This window comes from Bombina bombina, chromosome 5, assembly GCF_027579735.1.
Source record: "Bombina bombina isolate aBomBom1 chromosome 5, aBomBom1.pri, whole genome shotgun sequence".
Classification (NCBI taxonomy): Eukaryota; Metazoa; Chordata; class Amphibia; order Anura; family Bombinatoridae; genus Bombina; species Bombina bombina.
The window spans coordinates 203,766,220-203,788,132 of record NC_069503.1 but is presented as its reverse complement, the minus strand read 5'-3'; the positions used below and the strand labels follow the sequence as shown (position 1 = coordinate 203,788,132).

Sequence of the window (21,913 nt, the reverse complement as noted above, 5' to 3'; positions counted from 1 at the left end):
TTTTTACACCATGTTTTCTTTGGTATTTGGCTAGCATCTGTTTCTTCAATAATATGTCTTTTTTAAGCTAAAAAAAGTTTTGTTGCCCCCCCCCTCCTCCCTCAAGGCCACCCCTTTATCTTGCAAATTTTACTTCCCACTTATTTAGCCACTGATAATCCCACTTCTTGTACTAGCAGACATTATCTCACTGACCAGAACTGGTTCGCAGAAAATTTCTGGTTAAGAAATACTGGTCTAATAAGTGACAATAGGGAGAATTTTATGATATAAAACTTTAAGCATCCTTAGTAACGTATGCATTATATACTTCATCCAGCACCAATAGGTTATAACATTTTATTAAATGAAAAGCATAAACAGGTCAGCTGGAAATATGTAATTATAATATTTTCATCATGAAGTGACATTTTAAACTAAGTTTAGCTCATAGAACCTGGTCTTCCTGCTTTCGTTGTCAATGGAAGTGGGAGGTCAGTGTTTTATTATATATTTTAAACGGAACAATATATTTATTTGTATTTCCTATGATAAAACAGCAATCTACTAATCTTACTCGTCATAGCTTGTGATCCATCGGTAAATTGTATAGACTGTTTTAAATAGATTGATAGAATTATGAGTTTTTTTAATAATTTTCTAGGGAATTTAATTTGAGTTTTAACGTCCCTTTAATTATTTTCATAGCTTGAGTTAGTTTTCAAAGTAAAAATCAATGCTCTGTTCGCATCTCACATTTCCATCTAATTTGATTAACGGAAGTTACTCCAAAAATATGCTTCAAGGTGATTTAAGACGTAGAGCCCCGTGAGGCATTAGATGCTGATGTGAGACATCACTTCTGATCTGTAGCAGATCTTCTGTGCATATCTTTCCCTGTTAGCTCTTGTGATGAGTTCAGTGGCTGATATTTCCTACTGCTATAAATGGTTGTGGTGCTTATGAATAAAATATGATTGTTGTTTTCTTCTTTCCTTCATTTCCTAGAATTTAACCCCTTGCAGCTAAATTTTTATATTCTCTATATACAAACTCCTTTTTCAATATTCTTGCTGGCTTCTAATTATGAAATGAATATGCATACATATTGTTGTAGAGCATTGTTTCATTATAGCTGAACCAGTGCGCAGGTGCAATAATCATCTTATGGGTGAGAGCAGGTTAGTAACCATGGTTACTGATCAGCTGATTACTTCACCTGTGCACTGGTTCAGCTATAATGAAAACCTGGCCTGTTGGGGGGGTACTTCAGGACCGCGGTAGAGCAACACTGCTGTAAAGTGTTCTTGGCCTTGCTTACGAAAGAGATCACAAACCACGTGAATCACTCCATATAAGGTATAGGTGAACATAGAAGTGGAAATAATCCAGTCAAAGAGTTTTCCCCACCTGTTTTAATATAGCGCAGTGCAATGCATAGTTTTTGCGCTTCGGCACAGTCATTCCCTCTCAACAGTTGCTCCTCCTCTTTCTTCCCCTCTTAATTCAATATATTTGATTGCTCTCTAGATCCCTTCAGAGCAGGGATTAAAAATGGAGTGGGGTCTAATAATATTATTTTAAGGTGACAACCTTTGTTTTAGGTTCCCCTTCAAACTTTCTGCCCTAGGCCCATGCCAGTTTGGTTTATTCCTAAATACACCCGTGGACTAATGTCTGAACAGTGAGCTGTAGTTGTATGGCATAATTTAATTGCTCTTAATATAATATAGTGAGGGGCTGAGAATACTCATAGGGTTGCCACCTGTTCTGGAAAAAATACTGACCGTACTCATTAGCATACATTTACATAACTATTTATACAGTTAAAGAAACTAAAGCTACAAGCACTGATTTTAAATAATCAATGGTTTATAATTAGGTTGTAACATACTTAGAAGGTTTAACATGATAGATAGCATTGTTGTTTCTATATTTAATCTTTATTTTCAACTTCAATTTGAATCTTAAAAATACCGGCTGCCATCTTGATAAAATACCTTCTGAGTGACAACCCTAAATACACATCAAGCATAAAATCCGTATTAAAGCACATTAATTGTCCTGTATGTGAAATTGTTCATCAGGATACCAGAATGAATAATTAGGCTTATTATACTTGACAGTATTCAGCATTATCGTACAGTATAAATCCTTCATGTGGTAAAATGTTATATATATTTATTTATTCATTAACAGGGCACTGACGGTTAATCCGGTGTCTGCATGTAAAATTATTTTTATGCAAGTAAATACAAGGACACAGTTGTGTATCCTCTGTGCTCACATTCAAACTGTGAACATTGCACACTGTTAGGATTCGCCAGCTAAAGTCTGAGAGGCGTTGAAACATTAAAACCTATTGAACTTTATAGCCACAGTAACAAGCCTGATTGCTCTCTTCCTCCACAGAACATATTAAATTGGTAGCTACATGATAATAACTGGGGTGCCAGTTTATTGGGATGTATTTTTGGTTACATTAAAAGGTGTTCTGCTGTGTAAATTGTACCTTTTCTCTAGTAAATATCTACACGCTGAATGGTATGTCAGAAAATAGAAGTCTTTCAAGGTCATTCATAGTATGACAGAATTTTAGTTTTGATCATATACTTCAGGAAATTAATTAAAGGGACATGATACCCAAATGTTGAATCACTTCAATTTGGCGTTGCATATCTGTAAACAAAATCTTACTATAAAATACCACATTAATATCTCTGTGTAAAAAGAAAGGTATTTTGCCTCAAAATTTCTTTAGCTCGCCAGAGTAAGTGCTCTGTGACCAGTTATCCTTCAGCTAATTTTTGTTTACAGTTAATCTGCATGGTGAAAAAAACAACAAACAATCAGCATTATCATTGATGAGTTCACACTTTGCTTTACTTTGATCACGTGGGTTTTTACCTTAATCTTGCTGGATTAAATAATAAACTTCCTTAAACTGTGGAGTGAAATAAAGGGACGGTACTCTTTCTCGCAAGACCTAGAACAAGCATTCTGATTGGCTGCTTAAAGTCTGTTTACAATGGATGTGGCTTCTGAGGTAATTTTGAGGTAAAATATCTTCCTTTTTTTACATAGAGATGCCCAAGAACCTTTTTCTTGTGAGCTTTCAAGTGATTCAGAATTTGGGTAACGTGACCCTTTAGATAATTAACAAAAGCACTTTAAAACGTTTGTACTTTAAGAACATGATCCTATTTTTTTAGAGCTTTTATAACCAGCTCATGAAAGACATAACAGATATTAACTTGTGAATTAGTTCTGTTAAAGACATTTTTTTGTCCATAATCGGGAATCACTGTGTTTTGGTTTCAGAGTGTAATGAACATGATGCATGTTATAAGTATACCATACTCTCTCATGAAAGTGAATCCCTTGTCATGGATACAGAAAGTTTGTCAGTATAAAGGTAAGATATTATCTATAGAAATGTATGTTAAATGCAGCAATGTAGAGAAATGTAAACCATAATATTACAGACTGCTTAGATAGAATTGGCTCCACTAATGATATGTTCTATTGTTTCTGAAATCATGTATGCTTTACTTATATATCATCGTAGACACTAACAAGAGCATGCTCCCGCTTCTCTGAGATCAAGCCTGTAAAATGGCAACTTGTCTCATCAAAATACATCAACTGTATGTTTCAGGAGCATGCCCTGGTTAGAGGCTGTGGACTGAGCTGTATGAAAGACAGTTGACTAGCCTGCCTACCTGAACTTAAAGGGACAGTCTACAGTATAATTGTTATTGTCTTAAAAGATAGATAATCCCTTTATTACCCATTCCCCAGTTTTGCATAACCAACACAGTTATAATAATACACTTTTTACCTCTGCGATTACCTTGTATGTAAGCCTCTGCAGACTGCCCCCTGATCACATGAATGTTTATTTATTATCTATTGACTTGCATTTAGTACTGTGTTGTACTAAATCTTAACTCCTTGTGCATAAACACAATGTTATTTATATGGCCCACATGAACTAGCAGTCTCCTGTTGTGAAAAACAAATAAAAAAGCATGTAATTAAAAGGCTGTTTATAGTGGTTTAGAAATGAGCAGACATTTAGAGGTTTAAATGTTATAAAGTATATTAATATATCAATGTTGGTTGTGCAAAGCTGGGGAATGGGTACTAAAGGCATTATCTATCTTTGTAAACTATAACAAAAACGCAGGGCCCTGGCAATCGGCAGATGACAAAGTGAATAAATTAAAGTTTACCAATATTTTATTGCAGTGAACCAGATATAATAAAGTACTGCAATGCTTTCAGTGATTAGCACACTTTTTTTTTTTTTTTACGTTTAATGCCCTTTGTTTCCAATAGACTTACATTGATATTTATGAGAATCAACATTTGAATGTAGATAATTTTTTTTTATAATTCGAGTGTTACCGCTGATATTCAAATGTTAATTTGAGAAAGTTAAAATATAGCTGATTGACAGAATGCTGCTTTTACTATTTGGAGATGGTAATAGCTATTATTTACTTACCTTCCATCTTAGCAAAAGTTGCTTGTGTAAAGTCAAGAGATATGCACTGGGCGCTAGTTGCACACCGCGATCAAAGGGACATCAACCTCTCCTCGCTGCGAATGCTCATTGTGGCTGATGGCGCAAATCCCTGTAAGTAAATGCATTTAAGCAGTTTGGTTTATTTATAATAATTTATAGAATATTTTATAATGCATAAATGAAACTATTTGTGTAATTATTCACCCTGTAGGAAACTGTACAACTGAATATGAGTTTGAATGGTTCTTTATTTTGAAATAAACTGGTCTTGTGTCTTAATTTCTTGGAAATAATAAAAATTTTTAACTTATTCTGAAATCCAAACTTTTTAATTCATTTTTTTTTAAATAAAATTATCAAAAATGACTATTATCCCTGCCTGTAAGTCGCATTCTTCTCTGGCTATGTCTTTGTTTTGTTTTTTTGTGATCTAAAATGCAACTTATAGTCTCTATTTATTTAAAACGACAGATATTACCTTTTTCTGATAGCATTACTGTACTTTTTTCTGAGGGTACTATGTATACAAAAGTATTAAACATGATATAAAACTACCTTTAACTTACATGTATAAGCTGTATTATGAGCTATAAATATTGCTTAAATGAAATAAGATGTAGTCTACACTTGGTTTCATCCCCTCTCCAAACTGTCTCATTTTAAAGATGCAAATACTCCAAAATCCCAACTACTCCAGATTCCAAACATTTTCCGGTCCAAAGCAGTTTGGATAAAGGGTTTTCAGCCTGTATATCCTTATCTGATGCACATTTAAGAATAAAAATAATATTTAAAGCATTTTATACTAGATTACGAATGGAGCGCAATATTGGGTTTACGCAAGAGCGATATTTGCACTCCACTCAGTAACACCAGCGCACCTAAATGTGCGCTGATATTACAAGTGTGTCACAATACGAATGCGACGTCGCGTTTGCATTGCCTAAAAGCCAAGTGCTCACAAGAGCGCTCTTCCATAGGCTGTAATGGGGAGCCTTGTTTTCATGCTGATAGAAACGGCAAACAACCTAGCGCAGCACGCAAATCGCACAATAAGCATATACATATAGATTTATGGGGAAAATACAGTCCTCCGTTGACACCAATGTAAAGGCACCCCACATCCCCTCACTTTAACCCCTTTTTTCCGTTTTTTAAGAAAAAAATAAAGTTGCTCGTCTTTTTATTTAATGGTACTCTACAGTCCTCTTTATTTTGAGGGCAATTGGGGCAACTTTTTTTTCATTAACCAGAGATCTGATCTCTGGTTAATGATTTCCAGTGCAAATTGAAACCGTAAGCTCGCAATCACATTCACCAGCTACTTGCAATGGCTGGTTATTTAACATGCGCCCGTAAATGGGCAAGTTTTCCTCTTTATCGGTGCACGTTAAGATAGCGCTCAACTAATCTGGCCCTTTATGTTTAAACAGGTATATTTAATTTCCTATAGGTTTAACCACTGCAAACCAGCAAAATGCTGTAACGACATAAAGCATTTTATTATTAGGGCAGAATACCCTTTAAAATTCCACAGAACTCCCCTAATGCTTTATGGAAATTCTACACAATGCTGTGCACAAGATTATACCATTCCTGAAGTCTAAACCTTCATTTTACTAAAATACTGAAACCAAGTAATGCAGAAAATGAGATCCTAAGCTGTCAGTGTACGTCTGGGTCGCCTGATAGCAAAAGTGAATACCGTTAGGTTTCACTGCCCACTTGGAGAGCTCAGTAATGTAGGATATGGTGCTATACGCTTGATGCTGATTTGTAGATAGAGAAATTTGTGCCTATTTTAAGCAGATTTCTTGCTTTGTTTAAAAGGATATGAAACCCAGACATGTTCTTTTAGGATTTAGACAGAGCATACAGTTTTAAAAAAGGTTCCAGTTTATTATCCCATTTGCTTTGTTCTCATGCTATTCTTTGTTGAAGAGATACTTAGGTAGGTGTCTAGAGCACTACATGGCAGGAAATAGTGCTGCTATCTAGTGTTCTTTCACTGTCATATAGTGCTCCAGACACATGCACACGCCTGAGCTTACATTCCTGCTTTTCTACAAAAGATACATAGAGAAGGAAGAAAATTTGATGATAGAAGTAAATTAGAAAGTTGTTTAAATTGTATGCTCTATCTGAATCTCAAAAGAACCATTTTGGGTTTCATGTCCCTTTAAGAAGGAGAAAAAATTGTTTAATAACAAGTGAACAATAAAAAAAAAATTTCATTGGTCCAAGAGCCTTACAGGGAGTGCAGAATTATTAGGCAAGTTGTATTTTTGAGGATTAATTTTATTATTGAACAACAACCATGTTCTCAATGAACCCAAAAAACTCATTAATATCAAAGCTGAATAGTTTTGGAAGTAGTTTTTAGTTTATTTTTAGTTATAGCTATTTTAGGGGGATATCTGTGTGTGCTGGTGACTATTACTGTGCATAATTGTTAGGCAACTTAACAAAAAACAAATATATACCCATTTCAATTATTTATTTTTACTAGTGAAACCAATATAACATCTCAACATTCACAAATATACATTTCTGACATTCAAAAACAAAACAAAAACAAATCAGTGACCAATATAGCCACCTTTCTTTGCAAGGACACTCAAAAGCCTGCCATCCATGGATTCTGTCAGTGTTTTGATCTGTTCACCATCAACATTGCGTGCAGCAGCAACCACAGCCTCCCAGACACTGTTCAGAGAGGTGTACTGTTTTCCCTCCTTGTAAATCTCACATTTGATGATGGACCACAGGTTCTCAATGGGGTTCAGATCAGGTGAACAAGGAGGCCATGTCATTAGATTTTCTTCTTTTATACCCTTTCTTGCCAGCCACGCTGTGGAGTACTTGGATGCGTGTGATGGAGCATTGTCCTGCATGAAAATCATGTTTTTCTTGAAGGATGCAGGCTTCTTCCTGTACCACTGCTTGAAGAAGGTGTCTTCCAGAAACTGGCAGTAGGACTGGGAGTTGAGCTTGACTCCATCCTCAACCCGAAAAGGCCCCACAAGCTTATCTTTGATGATACCAGCCCAAACCAGTACTCCACCTCCACCTTGCTGGCGGGAGTCAGACTGGAGCTCTCTGCCCTTTACCAATCCAGCCACGGGCCCATCCATCTGGCCCATCAAGACTCATTCTCATTTCATCAGTCCATAAAACCTTAGAAAAATCAGTCTTGAGATATTTCTTGGCCCAGTCTTGACGTTTCAGCTTGTGTGTCTTGTTAAGTGGTGGTCGTCTTTCAGCCTTTTCTTACCTTGGCCATGTCTCTGAGTATTGCACACCTTGTGCTTTTGGGCACTCCAGTGATGTTGCAGCTCTGAAATATGGCCAAACTGGTGGCAAGTGGCATCTTGGCAGCTGCACGCTTGACTTTTCTCAGTTCATGGGCAGTTATTTTGCGCCTTGGTTTTTCCACACGCTTCTTGCGACCCTGTTGACTATTTTGAATGAAACGCTTGATTGTTCGATGATCACGCTTCAGAAGCTTTGCAATTTTAAGAGTGCTGCATCCCTCTGCAAGATATCTCACTATTTTTTACTTTTCTGAGCCTGTCAAGTCCTTCTTTTGACCCATTTTGCCAAAGGAAAGGAAGTTGCCTAATAATTATGCATACCTGATATAGGGTGTTGATGTCATTAGACCACACCCCTTCTCATTACAGAGATGCACATCACCTAATATGCTTAATTGGTAGTAGGCTTTCGAGCCTATACAGCTTGGAGTAAGACAACATGCATAAAGAGGATGATGTGGTCAAAATACTCATTTGCCTAATAATTCTGCACACAGTGTAGTGATTTAGGCTTACAGTGTGTTTAACCCGCAAAAGGTTAAACATAGGTAGTGATGCAGAACATGAGCTGGAATTGGCAGTGTCATGTGATTGCTGTTGCTCTTTAAGTGTTATTTTAGCTATGTGTTTAACCCCTTTGCAGCGGTCAGCCATATAGTAAGCCTGAGTAACTAAAAGGTACTTACATTGCAAAGCTGTTTTTTTTATTTTTATGCAAAATTAAAGGGACGTGTAAACCACAATTTTTCTTTCTTGATTCAGATAGAGCATACGATTTTAAAAACCATTCAAATGTACTTCTATTATGACATTTGATTCATTCTCTTTGTATCCTTTATTTGAAGGAGCAGCTGTTCACTACTGGGAGCTAGCTGAATGCATGTGAGCCAAGAGACGTATCAATCATCGACTAGTTCCTAGTAGTGCATTGCTGTTCCTGAGCCTACCTAGGTATGATTTTCAACAAATGATACCAAAAGAACAAAACTAATTAGATATTATAAGTAAATTGGAAATTTTGTTTAAATTTGCATGCTCCGTCTGAATCATGAAAGTTTACATTTGCCTTTACTGTCCCTTTAAGCATTTATAGTGAATTTAATCATAAAAAAATCTTGTCGCATTGTGATATTTTTTTAAATGGTTATAATTTTATTAAATGGTTATAAAATGATGTAGTTTGTGTCTGTAGCCAGATATAAGGGTGCACAAGCGTTTGTACACAGGCTCATTCTATTACACATTTCACCTTTGCCAAAAAAAAACACGACAGTTTTAACTTATGTGTCTTACAGGGGCTATCTGATCCATTTACTTTTTTACTTTCATTCTGTAATAATTTGACTGTAACTCAGTTCAGATGGGTTATAAAATGACATGAATTGGGTGTATGCGCACAGTACAACTCTATCTATTTTTTGGCCCCTATGGCAGTAAATGGATTATTTCAGCTATAAACAGAATTCTCAGCTGGGCAGCGTTACAAAAATATGATGAAATGTTCATGTAATCTTCAACTAAATATGTAAAAATCTAGAGAGCTGGAAAAAAAAAGGTATGTAGAAAAAAATGTTGTTTTATATATAAATCCGCACACCCATGCTGCCGTCTACAAAAGACTGACTGGCTTATTAGTGCCGAGCTCTGTCGATTCTTGCATTGCGTTCTCAGAATCCATGACATGTTTATTTTCCAGTGAGTTTGAATCTCTTTGTGCAAACCTGTTGTGCTCAGGAATACTCTTAAGAAGAAGGGTTGGAAGATGGCCCAGCATAAGCCGGGTATAGATTAATGAGCTGCTGGCTGCTGTTTATTTTATACTGTAATACCGCAGGACAAGAGATGAATGGCTCTGGATGCCACGCAGCTCTGTAAAGTGCACTTAATCATCTTGTCCACTTACTGTTTTCTGATTTGCTGATCATCACTTCCTCCTTTTGTGCTTTCCCCAGGGTCCATTTCTTCATGTGATGCTTTCCTCAATGTCTTCCAAAGTAAAGGTCTGCGGCAAGAAGTCATTTGTCCTTGTGCCAGTTCACCAGAGGCTCTTACTGTAGCGATACGGAGGTATGAGGTGCTTGTCGGTTTATCATCACACCATTAATTGTGTTTCAGTATTAGTATTGCATAACGTTTTGTTATTATTTACGTCTGCCATGAATGAATGCTCGGAAATATCTTCCCAGGTGATTATGTTGACAGGTGAAGTGAATGGCGTACCACTACTTGGGTAACTAGGCCTCAATAGAATATAAGCATTTAAAGGGACACTGAACCCAATTTTTTTTCTTTCATGATTCAGATAGAGCATGCAATTTTAAGCAACTTTTTAATTTACTCCTATTATCAATTTTTCTTCGTTCTCTAGGTATCTTTAGTTTAAAAAGCAGGAAGGTAAGGTTATGAGCCGGCTCATCTTTGGTTCAGCACCTGGGTAGTGCTTGCTCATTGTTGGCTAAATGTAACCACCAATCTGCAAGTGCTATCCAGTGTCCTGAACCAAAAATGGGCCGGCCCCTAAGCTTACATTCCTGCTTTAAAAAAAAGATACCAAGAGAACAAATACAAATTGATAATAGGATTAAAAAAAGAAAGTTGCTTAAAACTGCATGCTCTATCCGAATCATGAAAGAAAATCAAATTGCATCATGTTGTTATCCTTTGCTGAAGGAACAGCATTGCACTAGTGGCAGCTAGCTAAACACATCTAGTTAGCCAATCACAGGAGACAAATGTGTGCAGGCACCAATCAGCAGCTAGCTACCACTAGAGTAAGATATGTGTGTATTAATTTCAACAAGGGATTCTAAGAGAATGAACCACATTTGAAAATATAAGTGAATTCCAAAGTGTCTTAAAATAACCTGCTTTGTATGAATCATGCAAGTTTAATTTTCACTTTCCTATCCCTTTAAGTCTGTCAGACCTTTTCTGCAATAAAAATCTCAATTTACCCAATAGGAAGATAAAGCCATGATTTAACAAAACGTACAGTGCCATTGTGATACTGCTAGTGTATGTGGTATAATCTGTTTGTATGCATAGAAGATATCATCAGTTAACAGCTGCAATGCTAAATATATGCATTCAAAACAAATGTAAAAGTAAACTGCAATTTAGTTAGCACAGCTTTCAACGTTTTGCAGTCCAGGGAGATATCCCTTGAAAAGCTTTTTGAGTTTCTCTGATCTTATTTGGTATGGTCAGTAAGGGACAGAATTAAATGAGCTCCTACACCAGTCAAGAAATCGCTAGAAAGCATGTTGCTGGGTCACCGTTCTGAATTCTGCAATATACACACTAGTCTCTATATAGGCATTGAAATGATTGAGTATAAAGGCTGAAAAGTGCCGTGAGTTTGGAGAAATAATGGAGAGGGACCTGCTGTATATTCAGTGTACATACAAAATGGTGTATTCACTTTCTCTTCCACTGCAGGACTGCATTAAGTTCTCTCTGTCTTTTTTTTTTTTTTTTTTTTTTTATAATAAACAGAAACATTGCCTTTGCCTGAAATGCATTAATAACCCACAGCATAAAGCTACCATGGTAATAGTTGAACGGTGCTGGATATAAAGCAGATATATTTTCCAGCTGGCGTTTGTGAAATTTCTACATTAAAAAATAAATAAATCTAAAGGTGAAAAAAAATGTGTTGAGTAAACCTTCGAACAATGTAAGGTTTCTACCAGTTTATCAATGTTATTATCCAAAGGAGAATGCTAATTAAACATGAGAGAGAGGCATTGAGATTAAACTTGATTAAGATAGAGCATGCAATGTTAAGAAATTTTTCATTTTGCTACAATTATGAGGAGCATTGATTCAATACTGGGAGCTGGCTTGTGATTGGTGGCTACACAGAGATGCCTCTTGTCATAGGATCAACAACTGTGTTCAGCTATGTCCCAGTAGTGCATTGCTTTCCTGGAGCTGATTTAACTATTTAACACACAAATAATAATAGATTTACTTAGTTGATCAGCTATCATTAGTCCACAAAGCACACTTTTTTAGTTTCACTTTTTCCTGGGACCTCAAAAACGATGGCACAAACTTTTAGTTCAACTTTTTCCCAGGGGCCACAAAAACTAGTGCAGAGGGCCATCCTTGCTCTGATACATTATAGCATATTTTTTGCACTTTTATGTCAATTTAAAACAAAAAGGGAGAACTATTTGTAGCTGCAGCTTTGGAAGCCATCATTATCTCTTGTGTTGAACTACAACCAGTGCTGAATACTAAGGCATTATCACTGCCATATGCTCCATTGCACACGGCTTGCATTAAAGATTCCTAGTGTCTTAAAACAGGGTCCCTTTTCCTTTATACCAACCAATCTCAGTATGTTTAGCATTCTGATATGTAAGCCTGGCTGCTACTGATGCCAGTTGTCAATCAAATTTCTTTGTATTGTTTATTTCTATTAATGCCTCATGTCCTGAGGCTCTTTAGCAGCAAAGTTCACTGAGTGGCATTTCAGATGGTGCACTTACATTAACCTTTAATTGAGATTTATTGCTATAGATTTTTAAGAAAAGCTTTTTTTTTTAGGATACCGTATTGCTTTCCAAATGATGCTGTGTCATATGGCCTGTTAAAAGAATACAAATAATTAGCCCTGAAAAGAAGTGCCTGGCACACTGGATACAAATTACACAGTAAACCTCGGGAGACTCAGAGAAAAGCTTGATGCGTCTTCCAGTTCTATTTTCCTGGGCTATTTAAGTAACAAAATATGCTTTGCATGTAATTGTCATTCATAACGCAAACTGAATTGCATTATCTTCCGATTTGCTGCTTGGAGTGAAATGGGATAGAGTGGTGTCTCTCCTGATCCTTGCAAATCTCTGTGACATTTCTGTCTGGCGTTGCGGTTTGCTTCAGTGAATCAGTAGGGTATGTGACACACTGCATGGCTCTGTGAACACAACAATTGCTCAATGCTTATTGGTCTTTACCTCTACAGAAAATTTCAGAAATTGCCACGCGTTTCACGGACGCACTAACAAAAGACTTATGTATTCACATTAAGAAAGGTCTCTGTTTAGTTCAAACATCCCATTGTTTGGAATCTTAAAGAAATCAACATTAATAGGATCATTTGGTTGTGAGTGACCTAATTATGGGATTATTCTTCCTCTTGCTTTGTTGACCGGTTATTGTCTTTCAAGTGTCTGGATGTACTGGAATGTTACTCCTTTTTCTAGGGTGTCTCACACAATTAGGGTTGATGATTCAAAGGTCCCAAGTGCACATGGTATTTTTATAAGCTCAAAATCTTGAAATGTTTATGGTGACATATGTTCTGTAATTTTGTTATATTTACTTCTTAGGTTCATAGTATTATTCTGTTTCATAATGGAATCCTTGTTATTTAATTTAAATCTTGAATACATAGTGGTGATATTGTGTTGTGATATGTGGCGTCCCCTATGTTCCTTTGTATATAGGAAATACATTAGAGGTGTTGCATGTGTTGCATCAAATGCTTAGTGATGTCATGGTTGTTATATAAAGCTCTGTGCAATAGCAGAAGCCATTTGATTAGATGCACACCATGAGTAACCATGGGTGGGGAGCGAGAAGTCAAATATATCTAGCTGAGCCTTTCTTATTTGGATGGAAATGAGCCACCATTTTTAAAATGATATGCAGGTTGTGTGTACAGTAAGTAGCTGTTCCCTTCTGCACAAATATTATGTATACTATCTTGCCTACTTGCCACTGATTTTGGGCTTAGTGGATTATTAATTAAGGCATCCCCCTCCCTCCCAAAAAAAGTGTGGACACCCATAGCACATAGGTGTAAATATACATACAAACGTATACAGTATACGCATACAGTATTTTGTGTTTTATGTCCCTTTAAAGAGACAGTCTACTTAAAAAATGTTATTGTTTCATAACAATAATAATTCATTTGTTGCCAATTCCCCAGTTTTGCATAATTAAAACTGTTATATTAACTTACGCCTAGATTTAGAATTTGGCGTTAGCCGTCAAAACCAGCGTTAGAGGCTCCTAACACTGGTTTTGGGCTACCGCTGGTATTTAGAGTTTTGTAGGTAAGGGTCTAACGCTCACTCTCCAGCCGCGACTTTTCCATACCACAGATCCCCCTACGCCAATTGCGTATCCTATCTTTTCAATGGGATCTTTCTAACGCTGGTATTTAGAGTCGTGGCTGAAGTGAGCGTTAGAAATCTAACGACAAAACTCCAGCCGCAGAAAAAAGTCAGGAGTTAAGAGCTTTCTGGGCTAACGCCGGTTCATAAAGCTCTTAACTACTGTGCTCTAAAGTACACTAACACCCATAAACTACCTATGTACCCCTAAACAGAGGCCCCCCCCACATCGCCGCCACTCTATTTAAAATTTTTAACCCCTAATCTGCCGACCGCACACCGCCGCCACCTACGTTATCCCTATGAACCCCTAATCTGCTGCCCCTAACACCGCCGACCCCTATATTATATTTATTAACCCCTAATCTGCTGCCCCCAACGTCTCCTCCACCTACCTACAATTATTAACCCCTAATCTGCCGACCGCACACCGCCGCCACCTACGTTATCCCTATGAACCCCTAATCTGCTGCCCCTAACACCGCCGACCCCTATATTATATTTATTAACCCCTAATCTGCCGCCCCCAACGTCGCCTCCACCTACCTACAATTATTTACCCCTAATCTGCCGACCGCACACCGCCACCACCTACTTTATCCCTATGAACCCCTAATCTGCTGCCCTTAACACCGCCGACCCCTATATTATATTTATTAACCCCTAATCTGCCGCCCCCAACGTCGCCTCCACCTACCTACAATAATTAACCCCTAATCTGCCGACCGGACCTCACCGCTACTATAATAAATGTATTAACCCCTAATCCGCCTGACTCCCGCCTCAATAACCCTATAATAAATAGTATTAACCCCTAATCTGCCCTCCCTAACATCGCCGACACCTAACTTCAAGTATTAACCCCTAATCTGCCGACCGGACCTCACCGCTACTCTAATACATTTATTAACCCCTTAAGCTAAGTCTAACCCTAACAGCCCCTAAATTAAATATAATTTAAATCTAACGAAATAAATTAACTCTTATTAAATAAATTATTCCTATTTAAAGCTAAATACTTACCTGTAAAATAAACCCTAATATAGCTACAATATAAATTATAATTATATTGTAGCTATTTTAGGATTAATATTTATTTTACAGGCAACTTTGTATTTATTTTAACCAGGTACAATAGCTATTAAATAGTTAAGAACTATTTAATAGCTAAAATAGTTAAAATAATTACAAAATTACCTGTAAAATAAATCCTAACCTAAGTTACAATTAAACCTAACACTACACTATCAATAAATTAATTAAATAAAATACCTACAATTAAACCTAACACTACACTATCAATAAATTAATTAAATACAATACCTACAAATAAATACAATTAAATAAACTAACTAAATTACAAAAAATAAAAAAATATTTACAAACATTAGAAAAATATTACAACAATTTTAAACTAATTACACCTACTCTAAGCCCCCTAATAAATGAACAAAGCCCCCCAAAATAAAAAAATGCCCTACCCTATTCTAAATTACAAAAGTTCAAAGCTCTTTTACCTTACCAGCCCTTAAAAGGGCCTTTTGTGGGGCATGCCCCAAAGAAAACTGCTCTTTTGCCTGTAAAACAAAATACACCCCCCCCAACATTAAAACCCACCACCCACATACCCCTAATCTAACCCAAACCCCCCTTAAAAAAACCTGACACTACCCCCCTGAAGATCATCCTACCTTGAGTCGTCTTCACTCAGCCGAGCCACCGATGGAACTGAAGAGGAGATCCGGAGCGGCAGAAGTGATCCTCCAAGCGACGCTGAAGAAGTCTTCCATCCGATGAAGTGATCCTCCAAGCGGCGCTGAAGAAGTCTTCCATCCGGACGATGTCATCTTCAAAGCGGGGTCTTCAATCTTCTTTCTTGCGGATCCATGTTCATCCCGCTGACGCGGAACATCCATCTTCACCGATAACTTCCCGACGAATGATGGTTCCTTTAAGGGACGTCATCCAAGATGGCGTCCCTCGAATTCCGATTGGCTGATAGGATTCTATCAGCCAATCGGAATTAAGGTAGGGGGTATTGTATGTTTTTTTTTACAGGCAAAAGAGCTGAATTCTTTGGGGCATGCCCCGCAAAGGGCCCTTTTAAGGGCTGGTAAGGTAAAAGAGCTTTAGAATAGGGTAGAGAATTTTTTTATTTTGGGGGGCTTTGTTATTTTATTAGGGGGCTTAGAGTAGGTGTTATTAGTTTAAAATTGTTGTAATATTTTTCTAATGTTTGTATAAATATTTTTTTATTTTTTGTACTTTAGTTAGTTTATTTAATCGTATTTATTTGTAGGTATTGTATTTAATTAATTTATTGATAGTGTAGGGTTAGGTTTAATTGTAGATAATTGTAGGTATTTTATTTAATTTATTGATAGTGTAGTGTTAGGTTTAATTGTAACTTAGGTTAGGATTTATTTTACAGGTAATTTTGTAATTATTTTAACTAGGTAGCTATTAAATAGTTATGAACTATTTAATAGCTATTGTACCTGGTTAAAATAATTACAAAGTTGCCTGTAAAATAAATATTAATCCTAAAATAGCTACAATATAATTATAATTTATATTGTAGCTATATTAGGGTTTATTTTACAGGTAAGTATTTAGCTTTAAATAGGAATAATTTATTTAATAAGAGTTAATTTATTTCGTTAGATTTAAATTATATTTAACTTAGGGGGGTGTTAGTGTTAGGGTTAGACTTAGCTTTAGGGGTTAATAAATTTATTAGAGTAGCAGTGAGGTCCGGTCGGCAGATTAGGGGTTAATACTTGAAGTTAGGTGTCTGCGATGTTAGGGAGGGCAGATTAGGGGTTAATACTATTTATTATAGGGTTATTGAGGCAGGAGTGAGGCGGATTAGGGGTTAATAACTTTATTATAGTAGCGGTGAGGTCCGGTCGACAGATTAGGGGTTAATAATTGTAGGTAGGTGGAGGCAACGTTGGGGGCGGCAGATTAGGGGTTAATAAATATAATATAGGGGTTGGCGGTGTTAGGGGCAGCAGATTATGGGTACATAGGGATAACGTAGGTTGCGGCGGTGTACGGAGCGGCAGATTAGGGGTTAAAAAATATATGCAGGGGTCAGCGATAGCGGGGGCGGCAGATTAGGAGTTAATAAGTGTAAGGCTAGGGGTGTTTAGACTCGGGGTACATGTTAGGTTGTTAGGTGCAGACGTAGGAAGTGTTTCCCCATAGGAAACAATGGGGCTGCGTTAGGAGCTGAACGCTGCTTTTTTGCAGGTGTTAGGTTTTTTTTCAGATCAAAATGCCCCATGGTTTTCTATGGGGGAATCGTGCACGAGCACGTTTTTGAAGCTGGCCGCGTCCGTAAGCACCGCTGGTATTGAGAGTTGAAGTGGCGGTAAATATGCTATACGCTCCCTTTTTGGAGCATAACGCAGCCCTTCTGTGAACTCTAAATACCAGCGGTATTTAAAAGGTGCGGGCAAAAAAAGCCAGCGTTAGATACGCGGGTCGTTACCGACAAAACTCTAAAACTAGCCGATACTTTTTACCTTTGTAAATACATTGTATCTAAGCCTCTGTAGACTGCCTCTTTATCTTTTTTTTTTTTTTTTTTTTTTACAAACTTTCATTTTAGCCAAATAATGCTGGTTCACGCATTACTCCACGGAAGTTAACTAGCAATGTCTAATAAAATACACTGAGAGGCCTTCAGAGGCTTAGAAACAGGCAGAGATTTAGGTTGTAAAGTATATTAATACAAAAATTACATTTTCAGATCTGGACTCATAGAAGGCCACTTTAGAACGGTCCAATGTTTTATCCTCATTCAATCTTGGGTACTTTTTGAGCTATGTTTTGGGTCATTATCCTGCTGGAGTACCCATGCCCTGTGACTGAGACAAAGCTTTCTTACACAGTACGGTTCGCTCCAGAATGTCTTGGTAGTTTTCTGATCTCATTGTGCCCTGCACAGATTCTAGGCACCCAGTGCTAAATGTAGAAAAGTAACCCCAAAACATCACTAAGCCTCCTCCATGTTTCATGTTAGGAATGGTTTTCTTTGCTTTCAAAGCTTCTTTTCTCTTGTAAGGTGTATCCAGTCCACGGATCATCCATTACTTGTGGGATATTCTCCTTCCCAACAGGAAGTTGCAAGAGGATCACCCACAGCAGAGCTGCTACATAGCTCCTCCCCTAACTGCCATATCCAGTCATTCTCTTGCAACTCTCAACAAGCATGGAGGTAGTAAGAGGAAAGTGGTGAAATGTAGCTGTTATCTTGCTTCAATCAAAAGTTTATTATTTTTAAATGGTACCGGAGTTGTACTATTTTGTTCCAGGCAGAAAAATAGAAGAATCTGCCTGTGATTTCTATGATCTTAGCAGGTTGTAACTAAGATCCATTGCTGTTATCACACATGACTGAAGAGAGAGATAACTTCAGCGGGGGGAATGGCGTGCAGGTTATCCTGCTATGAGGTATGTGCAGTTAAGATTTCTCTAGTAAGGTGTATCCAGTCCACCGATCATCCATTACTTGTGGGATATTCTCGTTCCCAACAGGAAGTTGCAAGAGGATCACCCACAGCAGAGCTGCTATATAGCTCCTCCCCTAACTGCCATATCCAGTCATTCTCTTGCAACTCTCAACAAGCATGGAGGTAGTAAGAGGAAAGTGGGGAAATGTAGCTGTTATCTTGCTTCAATCAAAAGTTTGTTATTTTTAAATGGTACCGGAGTTGTACTATTTTGTCCCAGGCAGAAAAATAGAAGAATCTGCCTGTGATTTCTATGATCTTAGCAGGTTGTAACTAAGATCCTTTGCTGTTCTCACATGACTGAAGAGAGAGGTATCTTCAGTGGGGGAATGGTGTGCAGGTTATCCTGCTATGAGGTATGTGCAGTTACATTTTTTCTAGAAGATGTGAATGCTAGAAAATACTGCTGATACCAAATTTGTGTAAGGTAAACCTGAATACAGTGATTTAATAGCGACTGGTATCATGCTTACTTTCTGAGGTAATACTCTTTTATATTTACAATATAAAACATTTGCTGGCATGTTTAAACGTTTTTATATATACTTTGGTGATAAAACTTTATTGGGGCCTAGTTTTTTCCACATGGCTGGCTTAAATTTGCCTAGAAACAGTTTCCTGAGGCTTTCTACTGTGTTACTATGAGTGGGAGGGGCCTAATTTAGCGCTTTTTTGCGCAGTAACTTTTACAGACTGAGACATCCAGCTTCCTCCAGGAGTCCTCTGAATGCTATAGGACATCTCTAAAGGGGTCTTAGGCTTTCCAAAATCGTTTGTTGGGGAAGGTAGGCCCACAGCAAGGCTGTGGCAGTTGGTGTGACTGTTAAAAAATGTTTTTTTGATCCGTTTTTTGAACTAAGGGGTTAATCATCCATTTGCAAGTGGGTGCAATGCTCTGTTAGCTTATTATACAAACTGTAAAAATTTTGTTTGGTTTACTGCCTTTTTTCACTGTTTTTCAAATTCTGACAAAATTTGTTTCTCTTAAAGGGACATTATACACTCATTTTTTCTTTGCATAAATGTTTTGTAGATGATCTATTTATATAGCCCATAAAGTTTTTTTTTTTTTTAAATGTATAGTTTTACTTATTTTTAAATAACATTGCTCTGATTTTCAAACTCCTAACCAAGCCCCAAAGTTTTATGAGAATACTGACGTATACCTACTCCAGCTTGCTCCTGTTTGTGTAAAGGGTCTTTTCATATGCAAAAGAAGGGGGAGGGGGGAGCGTCTTATTTGCCACTTGCAGTGGGCTTTCCAGCTACCTTTTCAACAGAGCCAAACTGACAGCTTCTAAGTAAGTTTTTAAACAGTTTTATACTGAATTTTTATATCAGTATCTGTGCATCTTATTCTTTATAGTAGTGTCTATTACATGCAGTTATATGAAAATGAGTGTATACTGTCCCTTTAAAGGCACAGTAACGTTTCTTATATTTGCTTGTTAACTTAATTTAAAGTGTTTTCCAAGCTTTCTAGTCTCATTGCTAGTCTGTACAAACATGTCTGACATAGAGGAAACCCCTTGTTCATTATGTTTAAAAGCCATGGTGGAACCCCCTCTTAGAATGTGTACCAAATGTACTGATTTCACTTCAAGCAATAAAGATCATATTCTGTCTTTAAAAAATTTATCACCAGAGGAATCTGACGAGGGGGAAGTTATGCCGACTAACTCTCCCCACGTGTCAGATCCTTTGACTCCTGCTCAAGGGACTCACGCTCAAATGGCACCAAGTACATCTAGGGCGCCCATAACGTTTACTTTACAAGACATGGCGGCAGTCATGGATAATACACTGTCAGCGGTATTAGCCAGACTACCTGAATTTAGAGGAAAACGAGATAGCTCTGGAGATAGACGAAATACAGAGCATACTGACGCTTTAAGAGCTATGTCTGATACTGCCTCACAATATGCAGAAGCTGAAGGAGAGCTTCTTTCTGTGGGTGATGTTTCTGACTCAGGGAAGATGATGCAACCTGATTCTGATATTTCTACATTTAAATTTAAGCTTGAACACCTCCGCGTGTTACTCAGGGAGGTTTTAGCTGCTCTGAATGACTGTGATACAATTGCAGTGCCAGAGAAATTGTGTAGACTGGATAAATACTATGCAGTGCCGGTGTGCACTGATGCTTTTCCAATACCTAAAAGGTTTACAGAAATTATTACTAAGGAATGGGATAGACCAGGTGTGCCATTTTCTCCCCCTCCTATTTTTAGAAAAATGTTTCCATTAGACGCCACCACACGGGACTTATGGCAGACAGTTCCTAAGGTGGAGGGAGCAGTTTCTACTCTAGCAAAGCGTACTACTATCCCTGTCAAGGACAGTTGTGCTTTCTTAGATCCAATGGATAAAAAGTTAGAGGGTTACCTTAAGAATGTTTATTCAACAAGGTTTTATCCTACAGCCCCTTGCATGCATTGCTCCTGTCACTGCTGCTGCGGCGTTCTGGTTTGAGTCTCTGGAAGAGGCTTTACAGGTAGTGACTCCATTGGATGACATACTTGACAAGCTTAGAGCACTTAAGCTAGCCAATTCTTTTGTTTCTGATGCCATTGTTCATTTGACTAAACTAACGGCTAAGAATTCTGGTTTTGCTATCCAGGCGCGCAGAGCGATATGGCTTAAATCATGGTCAGCTGACGTTACTTCAAAGTCTAAGCTGCTTAACATTCCCTTCAAGGGACAGACCCTATTCGGGCCTGGTTTGAAAGAGATTATTGCTGATATCACTGGAGGAAAAGGTCATGCCCTTCCTCAGGATAGGTCCAAATCAAGGGCCAAACAGTCTAATTTTCGTGCCTTTCGAAACTTCAAGGCAAGTGCGGCATCAACTTCCTCTAATGCAAAACAAGAGGGAACTTTTGCTCAGTCCAAAACGGTCTGGAGACCTAACCAGGCCTGGAACAAAGGTAAGCAGGCCAAAAAGCCTGCTGCTGCCTCTAAGACAGCATGAAGGAACGGCCCCCTATCCGGTAACGGATCTAGTAGGGGGTAGACTTTCGCTCTTCACCCAGGTGTGGGCAAGAGATGTCCAGGATCCCTGGGCGTTGGAAATTATATCCCAGGGATATCTTCTGGACTTCAAGGCTTCCCCCCCAAAAGGGAGATTTCAACTTTCACAATTATCTGCAAACCAGAGAAAGAGAGAGGCATTCTTACACTGTGTACAAGACCTCCTAGTTATGGGAGTGATCCATCCAGTTCCAAAGGAGGAACAGGGACAGGGATTTTACTCAAACCTGTTTGTGGTTCCCAAAAAAGAGGGAACCTTCAGACCAATTTTGGATCTAAAGATCTTAAACAAATTCCTCAGAGTTCCATCATTCAAGATGGAGACTATTCATACCATCCTACCTATGATCCAGGAGGGTCAATACATGACTACAGTGGATTTAAAGGATGCTTATCTTCACCTTCCGATAC

At 37.8% G+C, this 21,913-nt stretch overlaps 1 protein-coding gene across 2 annotated transcripts in view; it reads left to right on the top strand.

Moving 5' to 3' along the window:
• The window catches only part of DIP2C (disco interacting protein 2 homolog C), a 911,498-nt gene that overhangs the window by 594,839 nt on the left and 294,746 nt on the right, over positions 1-21,913 (top strand). For both annotated transcript variants that reach the window (XM_053713839.1, XM_053713838.1), the window contains 3 exons: positions 3,301-3,394; positions 4,502-4,621; positions 9,777-9,891. In XM_053713839.1, the coding sequence (XP_053569814.1) occupies positions 3,301-3,394; positions 4,502-4,621; positions 9,777-9,891 (329 nt within the window). The remainder of the gene's footprint in view (positions 1-3,300; positions 3,395-4,501; positions 4,622-9,776; positions 9,892-21,913) is intronic.